General features: G+C 38.5%; 1 protein-coding gene across 1 annotated transcript in view; it reads left to right on the plus strand.

Annotated features, from left to right (window-relative positions):
- LOC127852685 (sodium/glucose cotransporter 4-like) overlaps positions 1-13,824 on the plus strand; it is a 32,361-nt gene extending 18,537 nt beyond the window's left edge. The window contains exons 8-15 of the mRNA XM_052386638.1: positions 2,830-3,059; positions 5,096-5,231; positions 6,604-6,720; positions 7,331-7,472; positions 8,831-8,993; positions 9,899-10,120; positions 11,170-11,278; positions 11,792-13,824. Coding sequence (XP_052242598.1) covers positions 2,830-3,059; positions 5,096-5,231; positions 6,604-6,720; positions 7,331-7,472; positions 8,831-8,993; positions 9,899-10,120; positions 11,170-11,278; positions 11,792-12,006 — 1,334 coding nt within the window. The 3' untranslated portion in view covers positions 12,007-13,824. The remainder of the gene's footprint in view (positions 1-2,829; positions 3,060-5,095; positions 5,232-6,603; positions 6,721-7,330; positions 7,473-8,830; positions 8,994-9,898; positions 10,121-11,169; positions 11,279-11,791) is intronic.
- Positions 13,825-15,032: the final 1,208 nt, after the last annotated feature.

Raw genomic sequence — 15,032 nt, forward strand, 5'->3', positions numbered from 1 at the left:
CGGTCGGTAAGCAGTAAGGTGGCTTGGAAGTAAGCAGTAGTACACTTAGCAGAGAGGCTGTACGAAAGTACGCACTGGTACGTAAGCAGTGAGGTTGCATGGAAGTATGCACTAGTACGTTAATAGTTAGGCTGCAAGGGAGTGCACACTAGTACGGTAAGCCAATAGACTGATTGGAAGTAAGCACTAATACGGTTAGAAGTGAGGCTGCATGGACGTAATGACTAGTACGGTAAACAGAGAGGCTGCATGGACGTAAGGACTAGTACGGTAGGCAGAGTGGCTGCATAAAAGTACACACTAGTACGGTTAATAAGTGAGGCTGCAGGGAAATATGCACAGGAACGGAGAGCAGTGTGGCTGCATGGAAGTAGGCACTTGTACGGGAGGCACTTGTACGGGAAGCAGTGTGGTTGCATGGAAGTACTCACTAATATGATAAGTAGTGAAACCTCATGGAAGTTCACACTTGTGTGGTAAGTAGAGAGGCTTTATAGAGGTACGCACTAATACGGTAAGTAGTGAGGCTATATGGAAGTACACACTTGTGCGGTAAGCATTGAAACTGCGCGGGAGTACGCGATAGTACGGTAAGCCGAGAAGCTGCATTGAAAGTACGCAATGGTACTGTAGCGGAGTACATCGTATTACGGTCATATTCCGTGCCACACGTTTTGCTCGTGATTTGGAACTGTTTACTTCTTTCAAAGTATAGATTATTACTGATGCATTTGAAAATGGGAAAACAATATTGCAAAATATAAGTGTGCGCTAAAACGTGTTAAGGTTCATGTAGAGGCTTCAGTTTGAAAAATGTGGGACCCCTAGCATTGAACTCCAATTTGACTAAACGAAGAGTGCCACATTGAAAATGTTTACATATTTGCTTAAAAGGGTGGTTTTCCTTCAAACTGCTACCAATTTTGTGCAGCAAACTCTCATACCTTCGACAAAATCAATCAAAATACAAAGCGATTTTAACACAAAAATAGACATTATTTTCAAAAATCTGAATGATGTTTATGCAACGTATTTCGGCGGAAAATTATATAACTAGTTAATAATATCGACATTGATGAGGGCAAGTTACGCTAAAATAGTAAAAAAATACATGTCTAGAAATATCAAAACTCGAACACATGTCATTTAATGACGATGGGGGCAGCCCTTTTTAGATTCATAAAATTGAAACATGCTTAAAACTCACTCATCGCCTAATTGACATTCCAAACGGTTGACGATGACAAATGCATTGGAATGTTATCTTTCCGTTGATGTGTGCAAACTGCATGATCAGACCTCATAAACACTCCAAAAAAATAACTTTGTAAGAAGCATTTCGCCAATGTTTACAATTGTTGTCGAATCACATGTACTTGTATTATTGCGCACAAAATAGTACGCTTACAGACTGACAGAAAGATCGATACGAAACTCCGTTCAATTTATCATGGTATACTATTTTATTGATAATATATAATAATAATTCAACAACCTAAATGTAAAAATAATTCTTTTAAACGAAGTTTTTTAATAACGAAAGTGAAAACAACGGAAGTCGGATGTATACTATGTGAGATGCACTTCGGCTCCAGAAAAACAATACAAATACACTAAAAAAGACGTGTGGGGGGAAATTTTCAGCTTGAAAATATTTGAAATGGGGTAAGTGATTATATCTCTGTGTGATCATCTCTGTTATTAAGCGCGATCTCTTCCTGATTAATGTTAACAGTTGTTTTACTAGTCGCGACCAACTGTCAAAATTAGATGTGTTTTCTCAGGTATGTGTATACACATACCAGGTTTTCTTACTACTTCACGTGATTTCGACCGATTTGTAATGCACGTTTTTCTACGGAGCACAGCGAGTGCCACGCTTTTGAAATGGGTAGAAGGAATCGATATACAAATGCATAAAAAGATTCGGTTTGCCAAAAGGAACGCATTATTCAAAACGGTACAAGGACAGTAGTTGTTCAGGAAGGAAGCAAGAAAAAAATATATATTTCTATGTAAAACTATGATTTCTAGAGTCGTCTGCACAAAACTCATTTAAATCTTGTTATTGATGAGCAATATCTCCTTTTATCACAATGATTTCTACCCAGCCAAACCTATTTCTTTATATTTATTTACAATTAATATGTCCACTGCAATTTCTTTCAATTTGAGATGGTTTAAAATTTTCCGTTTGGTTATAGCAAAATTGTTAAGCCCTTGAAATAGAATGGTGACTCTTATTATCCACCATACCTGGATTTTTAAAAAGTAGTTCAGTTTAGTTATTTTTAGATTTTTTTAAGGAAAATTATCAAAAAAATGCAGTTGAATAATAACTCATTTGTTGTTTTATGGCAATAATTTTCTGTGAAATGTTGCTAACTTGACCTTGTATATGTATATAGCTTTGTATTTATTCAACTTACGGTAGTGCATATCCTTCCTAACTTTATATTGAGATTTTGTAAATAAGTGTTCAAATGTATTGGTTTTAAACAAAAATATTAATAAAGCAAAAGAATATTGAATGTCAAAAATATGTGTTTGTTATTCTCTCCGTCTTTACCTTTAAAATGATATATAGTTTGACCATATTGTACCACATTGAATGAAGAAAAACCAAATCAAAGTTTTAATGAATTTTATCCCTCCCATGAACCTTAACGACAGTCCCTTAACATAATGTTCAATACCATTCAATGCTCTCTAAAAGACGGACTGAAGACTATAAACATACCCGCCTCCTGGCTAAACTTTTGTACATTATTATTTCGAATTATTACGCACGCACACATAATAAACCATTGATCTACTGTTCACCTAAAGGTTTCATCGAGATCGGCGGCTACGAGGTGACGGTGAAGAAGTACTTTGAGGCGTGGCCGAACACCACGCGGCTCAACTACGGCTCCACGAACTACTCATACTGGAAGTGCGGCATCCCGCCGGCGAACTCCATGAACCTCATCCGCAGTGCCGACGACGGCAGTCTGCCCTGGCCCGGCATTATGTTCGGACTGACCATCTCGTCCATTTGGTACTGGTGCTCCGATCAGGTACATGAGAGTCGCGTTCTGGGAAATCTGGGCTTAATGAATTAAGCATTTAGTGTCTTTTCAGAGTGGCATGTGCGGAACAATCATGGTCGACATTTCGCCCAATTGGATTTTCGCCAATAAGATATTTTCTTTTAATGAAAAAATACCATAAACGCGGAAAGTTTCGTCCGCGTTAATCCTCTCCGGACTGTACAGGCAAATACAAGACACGTTAAGCCTATTCATGAAACTCCGTTTTCCAGAATCGAGACTCATCAATATTTCAGTTGTTTATATAAATAATTCAAAAACATGCACGGTTGCATAATAAACTCAATTCGCTTTGAAACTTTTGCAAAAAAAAACGCTAAAAATAAAACTTAAGGGCGGGGTTAACAGTGATTTTGCAACTGGAACATTTATATTGTTCCTTCAAACCTCTGTGGCAGAAACGGGAGAGAGCTTTATATTCTCACAGATATTTCCGTGATTGCGCATGCACGAAATGTGAACATCCACGCAATCAAGTTGAAGTTTTTTCACGACACGAAACAAGAATAAGACGACCAATGCCTTTTATTACTATACACATAATGGATATGTATTTTACAAGTGAGCAATATCTGAATATGTAACCTTTAATCTGCTTCATAGAAAATTGACGAATTATGCATGTGTTCGTTTATCTAATGGTGCCTTATTTCTGCTCGCCCATGATTCAACGTAACTCATCAACGACGCATTTCCCATCGCGTCTCCTAGATGATTGTGCTCGCGTCTCCTAGGTTATTATGCTCGCGTCTCCAAGGTGATTGTGCTTTAATCTCCTAAGTGATTGTGCTCGCGTCTCCTATGTGATTGTGCTCGAGTCTGCAAGGTGATTGTGCTCGTGTCTCATATGTGAAAGCGCTCGTGTCTCCTATGTGATTGTTCTCGTGTCTTCTTGGTGAGTGTTCTCGCGTCTCATAGGTGATTGTGCTATTGTCTCCTAGGTGATTTTGCTCGTGTCTCTTAGGTGATTGTACTCGCGTCTTCTAGGTGATTGTGCTCGTGTCTCCTATGTGATTGTGCTCGTGTCTTCTATGTGATTTTGCTCGTGTCTCTTAGGTGATAGTGCTCGTGTCTCATGTGTGACTTTTCTCGTGTCTCCTAAATGATTGTGCTCGTGCCTTTAAGGTGATAGTGCTCGTGTCTTCTAGATGATTTTATTCTCATGTCTCCTAGATGATTGTGTTCGTGTCTTATAGATGATTGTGTTCGTGTCTCGTTGATGATTATGCTCGTGTCTCTTATGTGATTGTTCTCGTGTCTCTATGTGATTGTACTCATTTCTCCTATGTGATTGTGCTCTTGTCGCTAAGGTGATTGCGTCATTGTCTCCTAGGTGATTGTGCTCGTGTCTCCTAGGTAATTGTGCTCTTGTCTCATAGGTGATTGTGCTCATGTCTCGTGGGTGATTGTATCGTGTCTCCTAGGTGATTGTGCTCATGTTTCCTAGGTGATTGTGTTCGTGTCTTATAGATGATTGTGTTTGTGTCTCCTAGGTGATTGTTCTCATATCTCAGTGGCCCAGATAATTATTTGGGAAATAGGGTTTTCACCCTTTGATTTTGAAAAATAGGGTGATTTCATTCTTGAAATAGGGTGAACTGAGTTATAAAACGACGGATTAAGTCAGATTGAAAACGCATGTATGTCGTCGTAAATTATTTGGTCAGACGCTTTATTTTACTACGAAATCTAGTCCGCAGAGCGTTTTATTTACTTTGACTGTTTCTTGCTCCAACATCCAGGTGCTTGCTGAATGAAAGCACCGCCTCGTTACGATAATACTTCACAAGAGAAATACCGAAAATGAGAAAAGTATTTTCGATCGAAGCCATTGTATTGTGCGCATCCCATTTGACAAGTTTGCGTCAAATTGGTTGCGTTTTCAATACGCATGATATTGTATTTCTTTGCGTTTTTAAACATTTTAATAGGGTAAAAGACGCAGATACGCAGCTTATCTGGGTCACTGATATCTCATAGGTGATTGTGCTCGTGTTTCCTAGGTGATTGTACAGCGCACCCTGGCGGCAAAAGACATGCACCATGCCAAGGCGTCCACGATATTCGCCGGGTACCTGAAGTTCCTGCCCCTCTGGCTGCTCGTGTTTCCGGGAATGATCTCCAGGATAATGTTCCCAGGTACGTACACGTGTTGTAACATCTAAAACAAAGGAAAGAACGTGATCCCTACAGGTTTCGCATTTGCTAATGCGGGAGGGGTCACACCGGTTCGCTAGGTGTCACGTATTTCGCCAACGTTAAAAAACAAGTCTTGACATATGTGCATATAGAAGGAAACATCTTGGTTATGCAGAATCTTTATATGAAAGTGATTTTTCATCGATGTATTCCCGTTTTGCTTGAAATTTTGTCAAAGCCTTGCTCAAAGAGATACTCTTTCTGGGAAAACTGGGCTTAATGCATGTGCGTCCGCACATTCTAATTAGGATCGACACTTTCCGCTTTTATGTCCCTGATTAGCCTATGCGGATTTGGCAGGCTAATCAGGGACGACACTTCACGAGCATGAATTAAGCCCAGATTTCCCGGAAAGAAGCTTGAGCATGAAACCCGTTGATCATCTATAGACAAATAACAGAATTGTACTTGTACACCTATTCCATAAAAAGCACAGAAATAAGTCCCATAAATATAATATTGATATGATTTCAAATGCAGACGATATTTATCAGATATGCGTAAAATCTTAATTGTTTCGAATATAACGATATTTATCTGCAAATAAACAACTATGTTTATTTTTTATCATTGCCTTTAAACAAAACGTGCTTGAAACAGGGCGTATCTGTGTATAGTAAGGGTATTTATTGGACGATTAACAGCGATACATTCGAGAGTAGTTTTGTTTAGCGTTCTTGTTCACAGACAGATCTAATGCCATTTTTTGACGATTGCCATTTATGCCTTAAATCGATAGAATTAATAATCGAAAACAAAATGCAAGAGAATATTAATAATATGAGCCGCGATCTGGGATAACGGGGCTAAATGCATTTGCGCAAAGTGTCATCCCATATTAGCCCGTGCAGTCAGTCCACACAGGCTAATCAGGTACAAAACTTTCCACTTTAATATATTTTTGTTGTTTAAAAAAGTCTCTTCTAAACGAAACAAAGTCTAGGCGAAGGGGCAAGACACTACACACTTGCATATAGCTCCCTTTTCCCAGAAAGCAACTGATGTAGTCATATTTTGTTTAAGTACGCGCCTTTCAGGATTCGAATCTGAATCCTTTGATTAAAGGTCTTTATGTCATCTGGACTGTTATATACCTAAAATTTCAGCGCATGTTTTATACTTAGTATAGGCGACCCACGTGTTAGGGCAAACATTAACAACAGAAACACTTTGTAATGGTATCGATTCCGAAGAATTGTGCTTGTAAAAGAAAATGGGATTTCAGTGCTTTCTTTTTAACTGTAATTTTGACAAGTTCTTTTAAGTGATACCTATCCCATATCGTGTGCTTTACTCACAACTCCCGCTTCAGACGAGGTGGGGTGCGCAGACCCGGACGTGTGCGAGAAGGTCTGTAACAGCCGGAAGGGCTGCACCAACATCGCCTTCCCGCGACTCGTGCTCAAGGTCATGCCCACCGGTCTCAAAGGTAAACATAGCAACGGGAATATGTGTTGTGCGAACGCTATAGCCCCGTTTTTAGTTAGCGGGCTCGTGTATCGATTTTATTTCGGACACACTACAAATGTCATGTTTTTTTAGTATTTTTCCGTTGTTTGAGCCCAGTGATCTAGTGTAATATATCCCCTATCACAAAAGCCGTACGCATGCTTAAAGCATTGTCCCACTCTTTTATGGGATTGATTTAACTACATTCTCTATTTCTAAATACCATTTCCGTCTTTTTTAAATTCTCGTTTTCCAAACTCTTATTAAAATGTTTAATATACTCAACTTCGAAAGCCAGTGCATTAGTTTCCTACATTTTCCACCCAATTCACTTTTTTAGTAACAGGGATATTGTGCCCTCAACGTTAATGCTCCACTCCATGTCTCTCTAGGCCGAATCCTGGCGGATGCCGGCGCTGATCTCCCCTACGACGTCAGTGTTATATACACCAACCTTAAGAGTGTATTCTACATCCCGTCTCCACTAGGTCAAATATACACCAATATATAGTGTTAATTCTACATCCGCTCACCCATAGGTCTATTATACACCGACAGTAAGTGTTTATTCTACATCCCGTCTCCTCCAGGTCTGATCCTGGCGGTAATGATGTCGGCTCTCATCTCATCTCTGACGTCAGTGTTCAACAGCAGCAGCACCATCTTCACCATGGACATTTGGCGTCGTATACGCAAGCACGCCACAGACATCGAGCTCATGATCGTCGGCAGGTGAGCGCCGCTATCGGCTTAGAATGCAAAAAGTTGTACCGCCGAGTTTGTATAATTTTTGTTTTTACATAGTGCTACGTACTATTCGCCGATTGTTCTACATGTATATACAAAGAACACACGTATCATTTTTAACTACTGTATCCTACTATCTATCTAGCAAACCGTCGGGCCTCTGTGTGCATCTTCGTTAACTATACACCTATACGCGTATGCACACGCCCCGAATGTGTAACAAACACGTTTTGTTGTGCTGTATATAAAGATATACTTTTCACTAAGCTACTAACACTTTCGTAAACAAACGGAAACTATTTTTAATTAATTGAAGATTTAGATTCTGGATCAGTTAAAAGCTACTAACAGTGTTTACAAATTCATTAAATGAATCGTAACAAATACTAGTATTTACTTTTAGAAAATGAACAATCTCTTATTATAAGTCTTAAATTATTAAATGTATTTATAAATGCAAGAACCGAATAGCTGATATATAAACAGAAACAATGTCACAACGATGTAAATTCTAGCTTTTTTCAGATTTACATCCTGCCTTGTCATTTCTTTTCCTTGGTATATCTAACCGCAATTATCTTTACAATGCATTGAAACACTTGACAAGTAGTATCCTTTTCAGATTCAATTAAGGATATTTGTGGGGAAAAAAAAGAAACAATATCCAGATGCATGTCGTTCATAAAGTAGAGCATCCTAAAGGCGATTATTATCTATAATAAAATAAACTTTTCAGAACAAACACTTGTATCGCTATTTAGAATTAGTACCCCAACTTTGGTCCGCGATCATGTTACATGTATATTTAATAAAAAATAGTGCTTAAACGATTACCAAATAAAAAAGGAATCGGCGGGTCAGTATTATACCATATTTCATATAATCTGCACACAGTTATCCATCGTATATTCAGCACAAATTCATCAATCGTATTGCCACCACTAAACCATACATTATGTTATTAACATTTTGTTATCCGTCGTATATTCAGCACTCAATGACCCATCTGGTAGCCAGCAATAAATCAGTCATCGTTAATCATCACTAAATTATCCATCTTATAATCAGCACTAAATCACCCATCGAATAGGTAGCACTAAATCACCAATCGTTCAGCTAGCAGTAAGTCATCTTTCGTTTAGCTAGCACTTAGTCATCCATCGTGCAGCTAGCACTAAATCGCACATCAATCGTATAAACAGCACTAAATCATCCATCATATATCCAGCAATAAATTACGCATCTTCATGTATATCAAGCACTTAATCACAAATATTATATTCAGCACTTAAGCACACGTCATGCCACTTAATCACAGATAAAAAACTTTCCTTGGTCGTCAGGGTGTGCGTGTTGGTGATGGTGGTGGTCTCCGTGGTGTGGATCCCCATCGTGCAGAACTTCGGCGAGCTGTTCCACTACATTCAGGCGATCACGAGCTTCTTGGCGCCGCCCATTTGTGCGGTTTACCTGCTCGCCATCTTCTGGAAACGTACTAACGAGCCGGTACGTCGGCCATTACGTTACTTACGAACATGAACGTCGGCCATTAAGTTTGCTGCGTTATGGACGTTATTTGTACAGTGCACCTAAATAGGCATAGCGTTTGTTTCATTGCACAGTCAATCATTTTGTACATTTTACAATTGTATGCAAGGCACTCAACGATTATGCTAGTATATTTTGTAACATTATTTGATTACATTATGATTTCTTAATAAGTGATTTTATGAATGTAGTTGGTTAGAAAATATCTTTGTATTACGTTGTTCATGGATGAATATATCTTTTGAATGACAGTATCCTTATAATATCAATCTGCGAGCAGTGACTGATTTTGCTAGAAATTGTCTCCACCTATATTGTAGTCACTGCATAAGGCTTAATATATATCCAAGTGCTTAAATCTACCTTAGTGTGCGTTATGTGGTCGGATTAACTCCGGTGACGTATGCTACATGTTGACAACCAAGCCCTTTTTATTCGTAGAGTGGAATCCATGAGCCTCTATTGATGCCTAGTTAGGACTCGCACAACACGAAGAACTGTTAATTCAAATTCATTCTGCTTTATAATACGAAGCTTTTCCACAACGAACACTGATAACATACGGGGCCCCGCGTGACTAGTAAAAAAATAACTCCCTATTGTGTTATGTTCTCTCAAGTTCTCTAGACTTTTTGTTCGTTTTCAAAATTGCCTTCCCATAAATTGTGTATGTCATTATTTATAACTGACCTTATCTACATCGAAGTTATCCTCTTCGATGGCCCATACTCGTTGTGATTTGCTGCTGTGCTTCGCTTCGGTCCTGGTCTGAACATTTGTTCGACTTGCGTGCGTCTGTATTCCACCGCACTACGCATCACTATACAACATTTAACCCGTGTTAACCACGTTTCCGTTTGTAGGGCGCTTTCTGGGGTCTAATGGTCGGCCTAGTGACGGGGTTGGTGCGGTTCGCCTGGGAGTATTCGTACAGCGTGCCGCCTTGCGGGGAGGAGGCTAAAGACACCAGGCCCAGCATCATCAAAGACGTCCACTACCTGCACTTCGGCTGTATTCTATTCGGCATCTGCGTCATCGTCACCGTGGTGATCAGTCTGCTTACTAAGCCTATCGATGATATACACGTAAGGATTAAGCTAGATCCAGGGTTTCGAGCCCCCGAACGACTGATCGATACAAATCTTGCTCGGAAAATCTATTCGACTATTTCCGTTGTAAAATGGCCAGTTATGCATTCCGAACTCATTGTAGAATATTTATTTTTAGCTATTTTATTAATGTGCCAACTTATAAAGAGTAAACTAATACAAAAACTGCATACACGCATGCGTTTGGTTGCAATCAATCTATGTACACGTGCATTTAATATATCAGTTATAATGTGTGTAACGGTAATTAATTTGCCGTGTTGTCTCGGCGCCCAATCAAAAGACTACACACAGAGCAGACCGGTTTGTAAAGTTCCGATCTATATAACACAGACGTATGTGGTTGATTTTGTAATTAATCCCCCATGGATTTCTCATTCTGTCATTAATCCTTCGTGTATTTCACGTTGATTCTGTCATTAATCCTCCTTGTATTTCACGTCGAATCTGTCATTAATCCTCCGTGTTTTTTCACGTTGATTCTGTCATTAATCCCCCGTGTATTTCACGTTGATTATGTCATTAATCCCCCATGTATTTTACGTTGATTTTGCCATTATTCACCCGTGTATTTCACGTTGATAATGTCATTAATCCCCCGTGTATTTCACGTTGATTATGTCATTATTCCCCCGTGTATTTCACGTTGATGCTGTCATTAAACACCCGTGTATTACACGTTGATTCTGTCATTAATCATCCGTGTATTTCACGTTGATTCTGTCATTAATCCCCCGTGTATTTCACGTTGATTCTGCCATTATTCCCCCGTGTATTTCACATTGATTGTGTCATTAATCACCCATGTATTACACGTTGATTCTGTCATTAATCCCCGAATGTATTTCACGTTGATTCTGTCATTAATCACCCGTGTATTACACGTTGATTATGTCATTAATCCTCCGTGTATTACACGTTGATTCTGTCATAAATCCTCAGTGTATTTCACGTTGATTCTGTCATTTATCCCCCCGTGTAATTCACGTTGATGCTGTCATTAATCACCCGTGTATTTCACGCAGATGCCGCGCCTGACGTTCTGGAGCCGGTTCAGCAAGGAGCACAGAGAGGACATCACGGTGGACGAGTTGCAGGCGACCACGGGCGGCCCGCAAATCTGCGGATCCGATGGTAAGTACACCGAGTATTAAACATAATCCTCTCTCTGAGAAATCTATGATCAATGCATGGTATTCAATATCAGCCTGTTTAGTCCGCACAGGCTATCAATCTATCCATCTATTCCGCTTTCATGGAATTTTTTTTTAAAGGAAGTCTCTTATTCACGAAAAGCCAGTTGAGGCGAAAAGGCTTACTGCACAGGCTAATCTGGTATGCCACTTTGAGCACATGCATGAAGCCCGTTTTTTTCCAGAGCGCTAACATTATTTAATGGATTGAAATGCAGACAGCGTGTTCGCTAAAAATGTCAATATACATTGATTTTCTTGTTGGAGTGTGTGCTTTGTTTGAATCGTTGAAGCTTTTGCGAGCCCCCTCTTACTGTTATACTTAGAATCTATGTAAACACGAAATAACCATGTGGCTAAACAGCTAAGAATTATTGATGAATAACTTGCATTTTCTTTCCATTAACAGTAATTGTCAGTAAGTGTTCTAACTTTAAACTAACCTTGTTTCAAGGCGACTACGCCAGTCAGCCGTGGTACAACAAAGCCGGTCAGTGGATCTGCGGTATCGAGAAGCACGATGCCCCCGTGCTGACACCGGAAGAGAAGGAGGCCATCAAGCGCAAACAGGAGTCCATACACGAGACCAGGTGGTGGAAGATCTTCCTGAACGTTAACGCTATCTTTCTTATGACACTGGCAGTGTTCTTATGGGGATTCTATGCGTAGTGGCTCACATCTGGTTCCATGTGTGTGGACTGTATACAGTAATGGTTGTGATATAACTATAATATAAGACAGATTGAAATCAATTGGTCAAATCTTGCACGCTTTCTGAGAGATTGGGAACTTTTGTCCTAGTACATTGGGTAACAACGATTTTTTTTGTTCAGCATGTTGTTATCGTAGTTGGTACGAGAGGGTGTTTGGTGTTATAAGAAGCGGCCATATGTGGATTTGTAGTTAAGTACTTAGTTGCGTTAATTATGAAACATGTAAACATGTGTTCGTAAGTGTTACATTAAATCATATTTGTACACACTGTACATTCCATGCATACGGATACTAGTATTTTGTTGAGTGTTTTTTCCTGCAAAGTCTTTAATACACAAATGCCCATGTATTTGAGCATAAATTGTCATTTTTGAGAATTCGTCTTATTCACGTCCTCAGGTTGTTAGATGTATTGTAAAAGTAAGACTTGCGAAACTCGTTTGTGTTTCTGTTATCGCACAATAATATGGTTAATCAGCTTTAAACGAAGAAACAAAATGTAACACTAGCAATAAGCAATGCCTCTTTAAAACGACAGATTCCAGTATACATTCGATGTGCATGTAATAGATTTTTAGTATGGATATACATTGTGTTCATGTTGACGATATACATTCACTTTTTCTTGTTTTCAATCAAACTACTCCGCAATGTCTTTTGGTCGGAAATGTCATATGTGTTCCCACACATGATTATGTATTTCACATGGGATCATTGGATACGGTTTTGGATCAAAATTTCGATAGGGGGCTTATGGTTGATTTAGCACTCGAGATATGTGTTGGTATATGGGCAAGTTTGTTTACGAATACTGCGTATCGGGTCCGTAATTACTAACGCGACGAGATAAAGATCGCGGTGGTGTAGTGGATATGGTGTCCGCATAGCGATTGGGAGGTCACAGGTTTGATACCCACTGTGGGAGCGTTGTTAAGATTTTCTCAATCGACACCAAGTACTGGTTCTAGTCCCAGGAAACGGACTCGAGAGCGTTTCAAATCAGCCTTAGGTTTTATATACAAACATGCTAATAAAATAGGTATAGACTAAATGCACAAGTCTTAGAATTAATGAATATTCCTTTAACTGCGATGTTTCAAAGTTCTTAAAAGTTATGTCTATAATTTTTTTCATTATTGTTCATCAATGTATTAATAAGATAAGCACCATTTTTTGCATGTAGATATTCAAACTCTTAAGTATGTTGTTAGTCTAGGAATAGATTGGTGAATACGGACCAATGATTTGAAAAGGGATGTTTTGTTGGTAAAGCGCCAAAAGGAAATATATTTTATTTCTATTTGAAGATTTGCATTTAAGTTAATACAAAGCTATGTCAGATTAGTATAAGCAAACAAAGGTTTGGTTAATGCACAGTGTTACACATTTTTTAAACAAAAACTAGTTTGTTCTACTCTGCAGTAAATTCTGTTTCTTTCTTTGATGATTAATATCTATTTGACTCCATTAAATGTAGGAGCCATGTGTCGACGATTGTGGATGTACCCGATACAGTTATAGGTTGGTTCCTATATAAGCAATGTGTCATTTATACATTATTTCAGCGTGAATTACTTGTTCCTGTTTATTAGTTATGTATGTGGCTTGGTGCAAAAGCTTATTTGTATCATAGTAAGTAGGCAATGATCACATTTTATATTAAGCAGCATCATTTATCTCAGTGTTGTTATACATTTATTATTTATGTATTTTGCCAGTTTTTCAACTGTGGTGATTGCATCTTTTGTAAAGGAATAAACGTTAAAAACTGTTTTACAAGTTTCATGATTGTTTTCAAATCAGGAACGTTGGTCCATACACGACCATCAACTTTCTTACACGTTCCATTGTAGATACATGAATGTATGTAACAGAGCTACATATATCACAACAAGGTCGCTTAGGCAATTTGTGTAAACACATTATATAGTTTGACCGCGAGTTAGGATATAAAACTAAAATTCAAATCAACAGCATTTGTATAGAAAATACAATTCTGTTCTTTGTTCCTTCACTCAGTGCTGAGGACGTGCCCACATTCGGTATATATTTTGTGACAATACAAAGGTTGCTCCATTAAGAATAAAATGCAGAAATACTTGTATCAGCATGGATGGCCGAATGTTTAAGGCGACAACTTTTTACTACAAAGGTCAATTGTTCGAGCGCAGGTGGGGTACACTTTTTCTTTGTTTTTCTTTCCTAAATTAAATTCTTGCTTTTATAGTTGAGCTTAAAATTTACCATGTTTTTTACATCTGTAAATGTAAAGCATTTAATGTGTACTTGTTGACAATATCTGTGAACACGTCCTTTTACAGTTTGCACATCTTTGTAAGAAAAGGTTCGTTGCTTGTTTCCTTGACCTGTCAAGAAATCGTACACATATGACCCCGTGTAATGCCTCTCTACATAAACGTGAGCGTTTGGTGACAGTTAGTATGTGAAGTTAATACATTTTATTATAAAAGAAAATAAGAAAGCACATAAGCATCCACAATAACTCTAAAATTTAGGAGAGCGAGAGCTATGGTTCGTGTGCTCTCCACATCCCCTAACTAAGACCAAATTACCTATAAAGTTTCAAGTTGATACCCCTTCTAGTTTTTCAGATATGATCCGTACAACATTTTAAAAGAAAAGAACAACAGCAATATTGGAAGCAAGAGTTAGAGTTCTTGTGGACTTCACATCCCCAAAATGAGATATACCTACCTTATCATTTGAAACCTCGTTTTAGTTTCCAATATATGTTCCGAAATAAATATTGTAAAAAAAGTAACAAAGGGCGTTAACTATAAACATAGTTAACACTGCACCTCCCCTAAATGAGCTCTACCAACTTATTAAATTTCAAGCTGATTTCTCGTTTAGTCTGAGATATTCTCAGGACAAAAAGCACTACAAACATTAACTAAGGACAATATTTAAAGGGCGCCATACATCAAACTGGTTCGTAGGGTTTGGCTGGTTATTGAACT

Source organism: Dreissena polymorpha, chromosome 1 (assembly GCF_020536995.1).
Source record: "Dreissena polymorpha isolate Duluth1 chromosome 1, UMN_Dpol_1.0, whole genome shotgun sequence".
NCBI lineage: Eukaryota > Metazoa > Mollusca > Bivalvia > Myida > Dreissenidae > Dreissena > Dreissena polymorpha.